This window comes from Abrus precatorius, unplaced genomic scaffold, assembly GCF_003935025.1.
Source record: "Abrus precatorius isolate BTA unplaced genomic scaffold, Abrus_2018 Scaffold2, whole genome shotgun sequence".
NCBI lineage: Eukaryota > Viridiplantae > Streptophyta > Magnoliopsida > Fabales > Fabaceae > Abrus > Abrus precatorius.
This window is the reverse complement of record NW_020874362.1, coordinates 30896730-30908254: the sequence shown is the minus strand read 5'-3', so window position 1 is coordinate 30908254 and position 11525 is coordinate 30896730. Positions and strand designations below refer to the sequence as shown.

At 32.1% G+C, this 11525-nt stretch overlaps 2 protein-coding genes across 3 annotated transcripts; one reads left to right on the top strand and one right to left on the bottom strand.

Moving 5' to 3' along the window:
• Positions 1 to 3264: 3264 nt before the first annotated feature.
• LOC113858762 (succinate dehydrogenase subunit 6, mitochondrial) lies at positions 3265 to 7496 on the bottom strand. Of its 2 annotated transcripts, none has more exons than XM_027491510.1 (4): positions 7370 to 7496; positions 6934 to 7147; positions 3843 to 3945; positions 3265 to 3591 (listed from the first exon to the last, which is right to left on the bottom strand). In XM_027491510.1, exons 2-4 carry the CDS (start codon positions 7108 to 7110, stop codon positions 3440 to 3442), a joined length of 432 nt encoding a protein of 143 aa, XP_027347311.1. In that variant the 5' UTR covers positions 7111 to 7147; positions 7370 to 7496; the 3' UTR covers positions 3265 to 3439. The 2 variants fall into 2 exon arrangements, with proteins under 2 accessions (XP_027347311.1, XP_027347310.1); XM_027491509.1 differs by having other exon boundaries at positions 3284 to 3591; positions 6934 to 7134; positions 7370 to 7495.
• Positions 7497 to 9826: 2330 nt separating this feature from the next.
• On the top strand, positions 9827 to 11008 carry LOC113859814. Its single transcript, XM_027492496.1, is given in 4 exon segments — positions 9827 to 9912; positions 10015 to 10202; positions 10286 to 10448; positions 10787 to 11008. Coding segments are annotated over 4 exon segments (651 nt in total). The 5' UTR covers positions 9827 to 9834.
• The last annotated feature ends 517 nt before the right edge of the window (positions 11009 to 11525 follow it).

Genomic DNA, 11525 nt, shown 5'->3' with positions numbered 1-11525 from the left:
GCTTAATTTTGATTAATCCTTGAGGTTGCTTGCTTAATCTTAGGGATAGAGATTGGAGCCCATTAAGATGCTTAATTTTAATTGGGATGTTAAAGTTAGTCTTCGCTTGTTAGATTAACTTAATTTAAGGGAAAGAAAGGGGATTATTGAATCATTTGGAAGAATAATGATAGAACTCATTGCTTGACTAGGGATTACTCATTTTAATTGATTGAATTTCATTAAATTTACATTTCGTTCTTGATTAAAACCCGGAAATTGACAAACCTCCCTCCAATTTACTTGCTTTAAAATACATGTTTACACTTGTTCGATGTATGTTCCCAACCAAAAATTTCTTGGAGACGACCTAGGATAACACCCTAGTACTGCATTCATTTCTTTGCATATTTGATGAGGATTAACGACAATCTTTTGCATGACGAGTAGCTCAAATATCGTTTCATCAGGCTGTGCATTCCTCGGTGGTGTGCCCTCTATTTCTATGATATCGGCAAAACTTGGATTTGTCTGCCCGGGAGGTGTTGGCACACCTAGGCATGGTCAGTATCTTTGTTGCCAGAGCTTGGTTGAGCACCCTAGACCGATTGGTATTGAGGGTTATATAAGAAGGATACTTAGGTCCTCTGGGTGGTCTTTCAACATCACTCCTTCGATCCTTGTTTTCTTGGCTAGGTTTGAAAGCTTCTCTTTTGTCTTCTTCTTTTGAGTTGAAGCCCTATTCAGTCGCACCTGATTTTAGTATTTGGCCAATTCTTCCATCTGCATGTATTTAGCAGCTCGACTTCTCAGTTCATCCAAATCCATTGGTGACTTTTTGCAAATACTATTAACAAAGGGGCCTGGTTTTAGGGCTGTAATGAGATGATGCATTGCTACCACCGGCTCCAAATTGTGGATTGATAATGCAACCTTGCCAAAGCGTTCCATGAATGTGCTAAGCGTCTCTTTTTTTTCCTGACAGATGTTGACTAGTGTCAAAGATGTTAGAGGGAAGGGACGGCTTGCAGTGAACTGCAGGTTGAATCATCTGGTCAAGGTTGCAAATAAATTAATGGACGAGGGGGGTAACCTGGTAAACCAGCTAAGTGCTGGTCCCCTGAGGGAAGTGGGGAATATCCTGCATAACAAGGCATCATTTTCTGTATATAGGTCGACTTGAATTGTGAAAATATCCAAATGTTTTCTTGGATTAGATGTTCTATCATACTTTTCTAATGTTAAACCTCTCTAGTTATCAGGTAATTTGGCCTCCAGGATAGACTCAATAAAAGGGCTCTGACTCGAGACATCGTCTCGTTCAATAGGGGTTCCAATTTGTGTTGTTCCCTTTGGTTTTTCCTGTAGTGCCGAGGACTCTCCCTGCTCCTGAGCGGAAGGGGTAGTCTGAGAGGGTATATGGGTTTTAATTTCCTCCCTCAAGTTAGCATTTTCCCTCTTTAAGGCCAACATCTCAAGAGCATCTCTTTTTCTGGCCTGTTGCATTTCTCTCATCTCTGCTTGGAGCTTTCTTACTACAAAAAAAAAAAGCTTTCATCTCCCTTCCTTTCAGCCAAAACTTCAGGGATGGGTTGGTTGGGTATCACATCTTCCTGTTTGCGAGAAGTTCCTCCTTGATAATTTTGTCCCTCCTGTTGGCTTCTTGTCAATACCATGATGATTGAAAAAGTAAGGAAAATCATGCCCCACGGTGGGCGCCAAAATGTTCCTGCTAGAAAAACACTAATCTTCTTATCTCTGCCTAGATAGGATGACATCCTTCCGTACGTTGCTGACGCAGGGAGGGTACCTGCAAAAGGCACTCCGATGCTGAAGTCAGGTCTCAGTTCTCCGTGGTAAATATTATTCAATATTCAAAAGTAAACCCTTTACCTGTACCTCTTACCTTCCTTTTATAGGAGATATTATGGGCTAATGGGCCTTATGAGTTAGCCTTGTTCTTAGCCTGATAATTAAGCTGATAATATTATTGGTTTGTTTTTATCTAAATAGATTTAATTATTTATTAATTTATAATTAGCGTGCCTTGAGAGGTACCCGTCCTTTGTAAGCCGAATAGATACTCGATTTCTTCTTTCTCTGAGTAAGACTGAGTAGTGCCCTATCTGGTACACTCCCAAAAAGAAAAGGATGAAAAAAGTTCTTGTTCTCAAAATGCACTCTTGATTACTTGTTCAAACTTCAAGAATATATTATTCATCTTCACCAATTATCTCCACTCCCAAACGCTTCCAAAAGTCATTAAAAGTCGACCAAGTCAAAGTTCAAAGATAAATAGTTCTTCTTGCATACCCTTATTGTTTCTTAAATAAGGTTATCAAAACTTTTGAAAATATCTTAAATTAAATCACAAGGAGATAAATATGGTTATGCATAATTATGTTAGTTATTAAATAAGGTTGTACTTCTTCCTAAGCTTAATCATAGTTTCCATCAAATTTCATGTGATTGCTATAAAAATACTTTCATAATATACTGATAATCAATTTTTGTTAAATTAAAATACTTGATAAATAAATTAGTTCAAAATTTCTATCAAAAGTCAAACATATCAAAATATAATAAAATATAAACTTATCACAGTGTAGATTTATGTTATAGGAAATTTTCTTTTTTCTCTACTTATCTACTATCTATGTTTACCGTAAGAAAATCACTCTATAACTATTTCCAAACATAAAACAGTTCACTCAAACTCACTTTTAGCTAAAGTTAGTTTTTCAAATGAGTTTGTTGAAAAATAAAATAATAATTGAAAGGATAAAATTATAAAAATAGTAATAATAAATTATTAATATAGAAAAAAATATTCAATTAAAAAAACAAGAATTTAAAATAAATAACAATGTTATGATAAAATTAAGTAAAAAAATAATTTTTATATAAAATACAATAAAAAATAGTATAAATTTATTATAAATGCGATTTGATTCCATTGTAATGTTAAGAATCAGACTAAAAATTGAATCGTAATATATAATGTCATGTTTTTAATTTTTTATTTTTGTTAATTAATTTAGCAGTTTAAAAATGATTTGGTTCAGTTTTGAAGATCTGTCTGAGCCCATGACATGATGCATTCCGGTCCAACCAGTCATGCCTGCGGGACTAATTTTAAAACACTGGTTATTATTGTCCTGATTCGTCAAAATACTTGCGTAATTTTCCGTACAAATGTATTCATACCAAATACCTGCTCTCCATTGTCCTGCCGGTGGAACAATATGAAAAAGCCACAGATTAATGAAGAACGACCCAATATTGAGAAGAAAAATGGCATAAAGTCAATTTTTTTGAGATTATTCATGTTTTAAAATTTAACCTATGTCAACAAGATATTTATTCAGTGAACATAAATCGCACTGGCAACCCCGAAAAATATTCTTAACTTTTCAGCAACGATAACAAATGTAGCATTAATTCCCAAAAGCCAACAGTTTTAATACCCTCCAGTCTTCTTATTCCACCACTCCATAAACTTGGCCTCAGCAGCCAATGTGTCTACCCTGTAAAGTTGAAAAGCATGATTTGCGATTTCATGCCCAAAAGTCCACCCAAATACACCCCCAGCTAAAAGAGACAGTCCAGCACCTGTTCAATACGGTAGGGAAAAGAAAAGTAAAAGATTAACAAGTTACATGAAATACCTGTATACTTGTATGACAAAAATCTAAATAAGACTTCATATACAAAATATTACAACTAATTTAGGGTCTAAAACATTTTCAAGTGAATAAGAATGATGCCTGCTTTTGCTTACTATATTTTAATGAAGCTAAGAGCTATCGAAAAGCATAGTGCTACAGAAAAAGATTTCCATAGTATGAAAAGATGTAGATTACCATGTGGACTCCTTGAATATTTCCAGGCATAACCTGCAGTAAGTAATGCACCCAAAGCACTACCTGTGAGGCTATATTGCACTGCTTCTCTAGCAGTTCTCAGCTGAAATGGTGAAAAGGAAATTACCAACACAACACGTTAGATCATAGTTATTTTGAAGTAAAAACTCAAATCAATTTCATGTCCTAGCAGGTGAGAAATTCATGCTAAAAATAATACAGAAAATAATATCTTAAAACTTGACAGCCACAGGCAGTTATAGATATATAGAAAGAGGTTAGAAAGTTATATTTGCCGTCATGGCTTATTAGGAGACTGAGCTCCAACATGAATAATATGTTAATAAAGATTTGTCCATTATGCTTTTAGTTTATCTGTGAAAGTCAGCGGATCTTTCAATGGGATCACCGATCACCATTGTTATTGAAAACATGTTCAATTATTTTTTTATTCATTTGGATTATAAACAAATGTCATCTCTGGTAAGTGGTGGCATGATCATGATAATGCATATTGGTGAAATCAATGAATGATGAAAAGTCATGGCCAGCATAATAGTATCCCACGATGGAAGAACTCTGTTATGTTGAAAGGGAAAAACTTCTGAAAAAGATATTGTTAATGCCCAACTCAAGGTTGAATAGATTAAAAAAGGACCATCCTAAAATCTTCAAATAAAATCAGGGTTCATTAACTTTGCTTCATATGGCAGTAACTATTATATCTGTCTAATCCTAAAAGTGCCTCAGTCATTGATTGTGAGTGATATTACTTAACAAAGTCATCAAAGAATATTTGTCTAGCATCGATGATTTTAAATGCTAAGATGGTCCCGGAAAAAATACTGAAGATTATAATGGCAATGAAGCAAAACTAACTAAAGAAACATGCAGCATGACAACCAAACATAACATGGCTGAGAATGCAAAACACATAAATGGTGCCACATTTGAATTGCTTGTACAATAACACCACATTTTAGGTTGTTTAAAAGGAACCACCAATCACCATTGGTTTCAAAACATGCACAGTTCTTTGATCACTTTGGATATAACAACCACCCATACATAGACAAATCCTGTCATGTCTAGGGAGTGATGACATTGTGTCAATAATGCACATTAGCAAAACCAATGAACGATGGAAAGAGATGACAACCATAATGACATCCAAAAGATGTTCTGTTGATGAAAAAAATCCTATGTTGAAAGGACAGTGAATGCCCAACTCAAAGTTGAGCAGATTACAAAGGAGTATCCTAATAACTCTAAAGGAAGCCAGAATTCATTAAGAGGGTGATTGGTAACAATTGTTTCCGGGAAAATAACCCATTATTTCTTTCAAGTTGCCAAAAAAAAGGCAATTATTTTGTCAAAATAAGTTGAACCAAACATGCACTCAGCTTCATACACTGATAAGTGGTTATTATCATCGATTGTGAGTTTTTCTAAATTGCTAACAACTAACAGCAATTAAAGCTGCATTATTATGGTATAGGAAGTCTCTACAACTCAATAACCATAGCCACAATTTAAAACCATGATTGTGAGTGATTCCACATAACAAGTCATCTAGGATTATTTGTCTAAATCAGTCACTTTAAATGCTTAAAAGTCATACAAAAAATAATGCAGAAAGAAGAATAAAAGTAAATGATGAAAAACTAACTCCAGAGAGATGCAGTGTGGCCAACCAGAAATGACATGACAGGAATCAACAATATATAGATACATGGTTCCACATTTGGCTACTGTTAAATAGCTCCTCGTGTTAAGTGAGTGCAATGATCTATTTCATCTGGCCCGGGTAGAGAAAAGTGTTTCCACAAGAAATTTTGAACTATATCAGTAGGTTTACAAAAGATATCCTAAACAACACCACATCTAATCTATGCACCATGCAAGAAGAAACTGTCTTCCATTTCTTAATCACTTGATGTGTCTGCAGTCTAAGTATAAACAAACTTGAAAAATGCAGAAAACTTACGAAAGATATCCTAAACAACACCACATCTACTGTATGCATCATGCAAGAAGAAACTGTCTTCCATTTCTTAATCACTTGGTGTGCCTGCAATCTAAGTGTAAACGCACTTAAAAAATGCAGAAACGTTGGAAATAAACCAAGACTGATGATAGAAAAACATTGCTGAAATTTCTACCTAATAGTGCAAAGTAAAAACATGTAACTAAAACAACTTAATGCTTTTGGGCCTTAATTAGTCTCACTAATTTTTTGACAAAGTCTAATGCCATGTTTATACTAGAATAATAGATTTAAAGCTTTTACACTTTATCATTTGACATGTTTCTTCATGAAAAAAGTACTAGTACTGACAAGTCTACACTAATTTCCTAAGGACTTTCTGTACAAGGACAACTAGTCTTCTACTTCAGACATTGGGAGGAAAGGAGTCTCTTTGAAGATATACTCCCCATGAATAAGTTTATAAAATAACAGTTTTCATAATCCAAATAAATTTTGATAGAGGAGGAGATACCAATTACCTATTTAAGAATTGAATCATTTTACTAAAACAGAGGCCCAGCACCAAGAAATCTAACATCAGGAACAAGATTAAAAGATGAAGTATACCTGACGGTAAAATTCCAAGCTAAAACTAACCAAGCACACTTGAGAGAACATGCTTTCAATTAACCAACAAAAGAAATACACACAACAGCAATAATAACAGTCGAAAAAAAAAAAAAAAACAACCCAAATGGGCATCCCACACTAACGGGAAATTTAGAAGAGCTTAGGGAGAGTTTAAGAAGATAGCCTATAACTCCCCTAAGCTTTTTTAAGTTATTTCAATAAACTTCTTTATATAACTCATCAAAATAAGCTCTGTTTAGCTATTCCATGCGTTCTGCGGTCAAATTTGTCTTAAGCCCTCATATGATAATAACTTATTGAATAAGCACTTAATTACACTGCTTAGCCAAACGTACCGTAAATCATAAATAAATGTCATTGAAAACATGTAGAAGTAGAAGTTCAAGATACGGTGCAAACATTTGAAATAAGAAGTAGATCGGGCCCTATCAAAGGCCACAAATGGAGATGATAAAATGAAAGAGTTATTACAACGGGCCCATGAACAGGATCGGAAGCAATGAACTCCTCGACATCAGAGTTAGACCAGGAAGGGATGGGTTTATCACGCTTGATGAACCTGGAATAGTTACCCAAAAAGGAAAACCTCTCTGCCCAAAACTCTTTGTAGCCTTCCCAGTATGATGAACCTTGCGCGTTTTCCGCCATCACTCCCTTTCACTTGTTTTCTCTCTGCCGCAACCAGCTACCAATCAGACTCAATTAGTTCAAAAGATTGGTAACTGAATCGAGTAAAATATAATCATTGAAGCTAAAACATTAGATTTCTTCATAAAAAGTCGTTCGCTTGAAAATCAAATTCGTAGTCGAAATAAACATATCCATTTTCAAATTGATTCGGATTGATGGATCACAGCTTCAATTATGCAAACTCAGAATATCAATTTGAAGAAGAAGAGTGGATTACCAAATCAGGTGCAAAAGTGACGCTGACGAAGATGAACGGTCCCTGACACAGTCGTTTTCTGAAGGCTGTGGGTATTTAATTGTCTAGGTTTTGCAAGCTGAAGCCCCAGACAACAATGCCCATCTATGCTTTCAGATCCATTATTTGCGTCATTTTTTCTCTTTTGGTAAGAAAATTACGTCATATATAAACCAATCCACTATTTTATACTACTTTTCATTATTTAATTTTAAATTTAAATTTAGCAATACTGGAAATAGTAATTAAATTTATCCTTGGTTCAGGTAATGTGTGTCTGATATTTTTAAAATAAAATTTTGGGTTTAACTGTTATGTTTACAAAATTATTAAAAAGCTTAATCTCATCGTATTATAACTAGAATTTATTTTAATGTATTATGAGTATAAAGATTTTATATTATTAATTGATTAAAATATATTATAGATATACTTTTTAAACTAATTATTATAAAGTTTAATAATATTTATTAATATAAAATTTATAATCATATGACAATATGAAAACTATTGTCAAATATATTTAAATTAATTCTTTATAAATATTTGTAATTCAAAGAAATTTTATTTCCATGAAAAATATCAATTGTTGTGGACCAAAATGAAATTGGAAGTAGTGATTACCAATAAGAAAAACCAGATTTTTAATTCATGTGCAATATACACATGACGTAAGGAAATAAAAATATTAAATATATTTTTATCTTGTAAATATTTTTATTATTTTAATGTAAAAAAGTTTATTAAATTTGAATCATTACTTTATTTAATAAACTTTAATACACATTTGTTTAATTCTTTTAAGTGATGTCATAAGGAATTCACTGTCGTGCTATTAGTATACGTAACATAAATTACCTAACTAGCATGCCATGTCAATTTTTAACATTTTGTCAAGAAATGTAAAGCCGAACGTATTTAGATTATCTTCGGAAAATTCAACGTCTAATTTTATTTTTTTTAAATAAATTTAAATCTATTTAAGCAACAAATTTCATTTAACAAATTCATTTAAACAAAATTTCTCTAATAAAAAAATATAAATTTTTTTAATTATTTTATAAGATTCCCTTAAACAATCTAAATTTATTTAAATAAATTTTTATTGAACTGTCATATTTAATTAAAATTAAAAAAAAATATCTAAATCTAAAGTAAAACTCTAGTTGATGTTAGGTAAGCAAACCATAAAACACTACGAAAGTAATTATTAACCGCTCCTTATATCAAATATATTGCTTTATCAATGAATTTCTCTTATTTATATAACACCCCTTCTATTATTGTGATTAATTTCATATTGAAATTTCAAAAAAATCATTATTAGTATATTTAAGATAACGGTATAATTAAAGAAATTTATATTGATATAATTTTAAAAACAATAAAAAATAAAATAGTTTTTATCTAAAACAATAGGTAAAAAAATAAAAAATAAAGTACTATTTTCTCATTATTGATTAATTATTATATTATTTAAAGTACATTTACGTAATTTTCACAACTTTTATTTTGCACTTAGAAAAGTAAACATACTTTCTAAAATTACATAACAAATAAATTTCGGGTAATCGATGGGCAAGAAAAACATCGCCTTGTAATAAGCTAAAGATCACTTAATTCCACGTTTTATAATATGGTGTGAATTAAGTTAATCAACGAGTAATATTTATTTTACTTAATAATTTTTTTATAAATATTATATTCATTAATTCAGTTGCTAGATTAAAAAAATTAAATGAATAAATTAAATTTACAAAAGATTCTATATATTAAAAAATAAGTGACACTTCATCAAATAATTTTATTTTACAACATAATACATTTATTTAAAATATAACTAAATAGCTATTATAAATTTATATATCTAATTTATTGATATTATATTATTTAATAATTATATTGATGATTCAAAAATATATTATTTATTAAAAGTTATCAAGCAAAGTGATTGACAGAAATTACTCTTTATGAATTATAATAATTAGGAATATAAACACATTGAATAAATTATGAATTATTTAAAAGGTTAAACAAAGTTTTAATCCTCTAAAAAATAATATTTTTCATTCAATTTCTCTTTTTACTATGCAGTATCTTAAAAATTATTAATCATTTTAGATGATTTTTTATTAATAATTTATTAAAATTTTCTGCTATTTTTTATATATAAAATAATAAAATTATTTCAAATAATTTAATTGAGATATAGCATCAGCCAGCGAAATGTATCATCATATCTCTGAATGAAACCGTAAGTTAAATATTATATATATTTATTTGGTAATATTGGTGAATAGACTAAAGTGATCCAAAAATTAAATAATGGAGTCGAGTGATGTTCTGTTGATTTATTTTCCAGTGGATAGTGATTGAAGCACAAAAACACACACCTTGTGATTGTCCCACACACCACTCTCTACCCACCAAGATTGTGTGCAGCGGCAATGGCGCTTTCCTCGGCATTCCATGAACGGCTCCACCACATGGACCACACTCGAATTCAGCGTCTCTCTCTACTTCAGGTTCAATTCAATTCACCTACCAACATCAGAATCCTTTGCCTTGAATTTCCTCGTAACATCAAAATTCCGAGCACGCAACATTCTTTTGTTACCACTTTTCAGGCCGAGAAAGAGTTGCAGGCCAACAAGTCTCGCGTTTTGGCTTCCAAGCTCGCCAACATCAGGGCCATGGAACAGAGGTGCTCCTTCCTCGACCAAAAAATTGCATCACAGAATTTCAACATTCTCGCTCTCAAGTCTCAAATCGAGAACCTCGAACTGAAATACGAATCCATTTCACAAGAACTGAGGTAGCCTGAAGCGAATTGAACTGGAATTTCTCTTGGTTTGAGTATAATCGTTTTATAATTAGCGTTGCGTTTGCGTCCCCTAGGTCGTTGCAGAACGAGGTGGAGGAGCTTGATGAGTTGCGCCAGAAGAGAGAGAGCTTTTATGAGGCAAAGAAGATAGAAATCAAGGAATTCAAGGAACTTGCGGAGAATTTTGTGGTGAAATGTCAAATGGAAGTTGTGAGTTTGAGGAATAGAGTAAACGAGGTAATTGCAAATGGAATATCTTCGTTTACCTAACAATGAATTTGCGTTATCCTAATAGAATAATTTAGGCATAACATTGTTAGTCATTTTTTTTAATGTTATTTATCAATTAAAATTTGAGTTTTAACTTGATAAAATGTCGGTATTTAATTGAGTTGACGATAAAACTCTAATTTAGATCGAGAAAATGAAAAGCATAAGCTTATGTGGGGGAACTAAATGCTATATTTTAGCTGGGGTAGCATTCCTCTTACTATCAATTTGCATGAAATGAGTAACAATGTGAGTTAATTCGGTGGTTGCAAAGTGTTTGGGTTGATGGGTGTTTTGGTTTTCAGCTGAAGTCCTCATTCATGGAACTTAAAAGCAACAATAGGGACTCTTGTAATGCGGAGATTGCTGCTGCTGAAATAGGAAGGTTGGAACTCCTGGCTGAGAAGGAAAGTGTGTGTAGGAACATTGATTATAACCACCAAATAAAAGCGCAGTTACAAAAGCAGCTTCAGAATATTTTGATGACACAAACTCAAGATAAGGGATCGGAGTAAAAGACCACGTAGCTAACTTTGCTCTTGAACCTCCCTATTGGGTTGCATTTTTCTGGCTAACATGCCAATGGGCTTTGACTCGCACACAGTTGAAGCCTTCCCTTCCCACTTTCTGTTTCTCAGAGGCTTAGCCTTTCGTTTGTATTGGCTAAACAAAAAAAGAAAATGCTTCTGACACGTGCTCAAGATATATAGAAGCAAAACTTTAAGAATTGTACATTTTGTTTTGAAGTAGATAGATACTACCCATATACCCTGAGATAGATACATAATATTGTCTGTCAAGAAATATATGTCACAGACTTAGCATACCTCTTTATAGAAGGATGGAATTAAGAGTTTTAGACTATAAAATCCAATCAAAACCTATTTTGGTCCTTACTCGAAATTTATTTATTTTTATTTTTTCTTATAAAAAATTGTAAATAATTTTTTAAATGAAAAATTAATTTCAAATAGTCTTCAGAAGCTATTATCTCACATTTAAATATATTATTTTTTCCTTTGATCTCTATCATAACACATATAA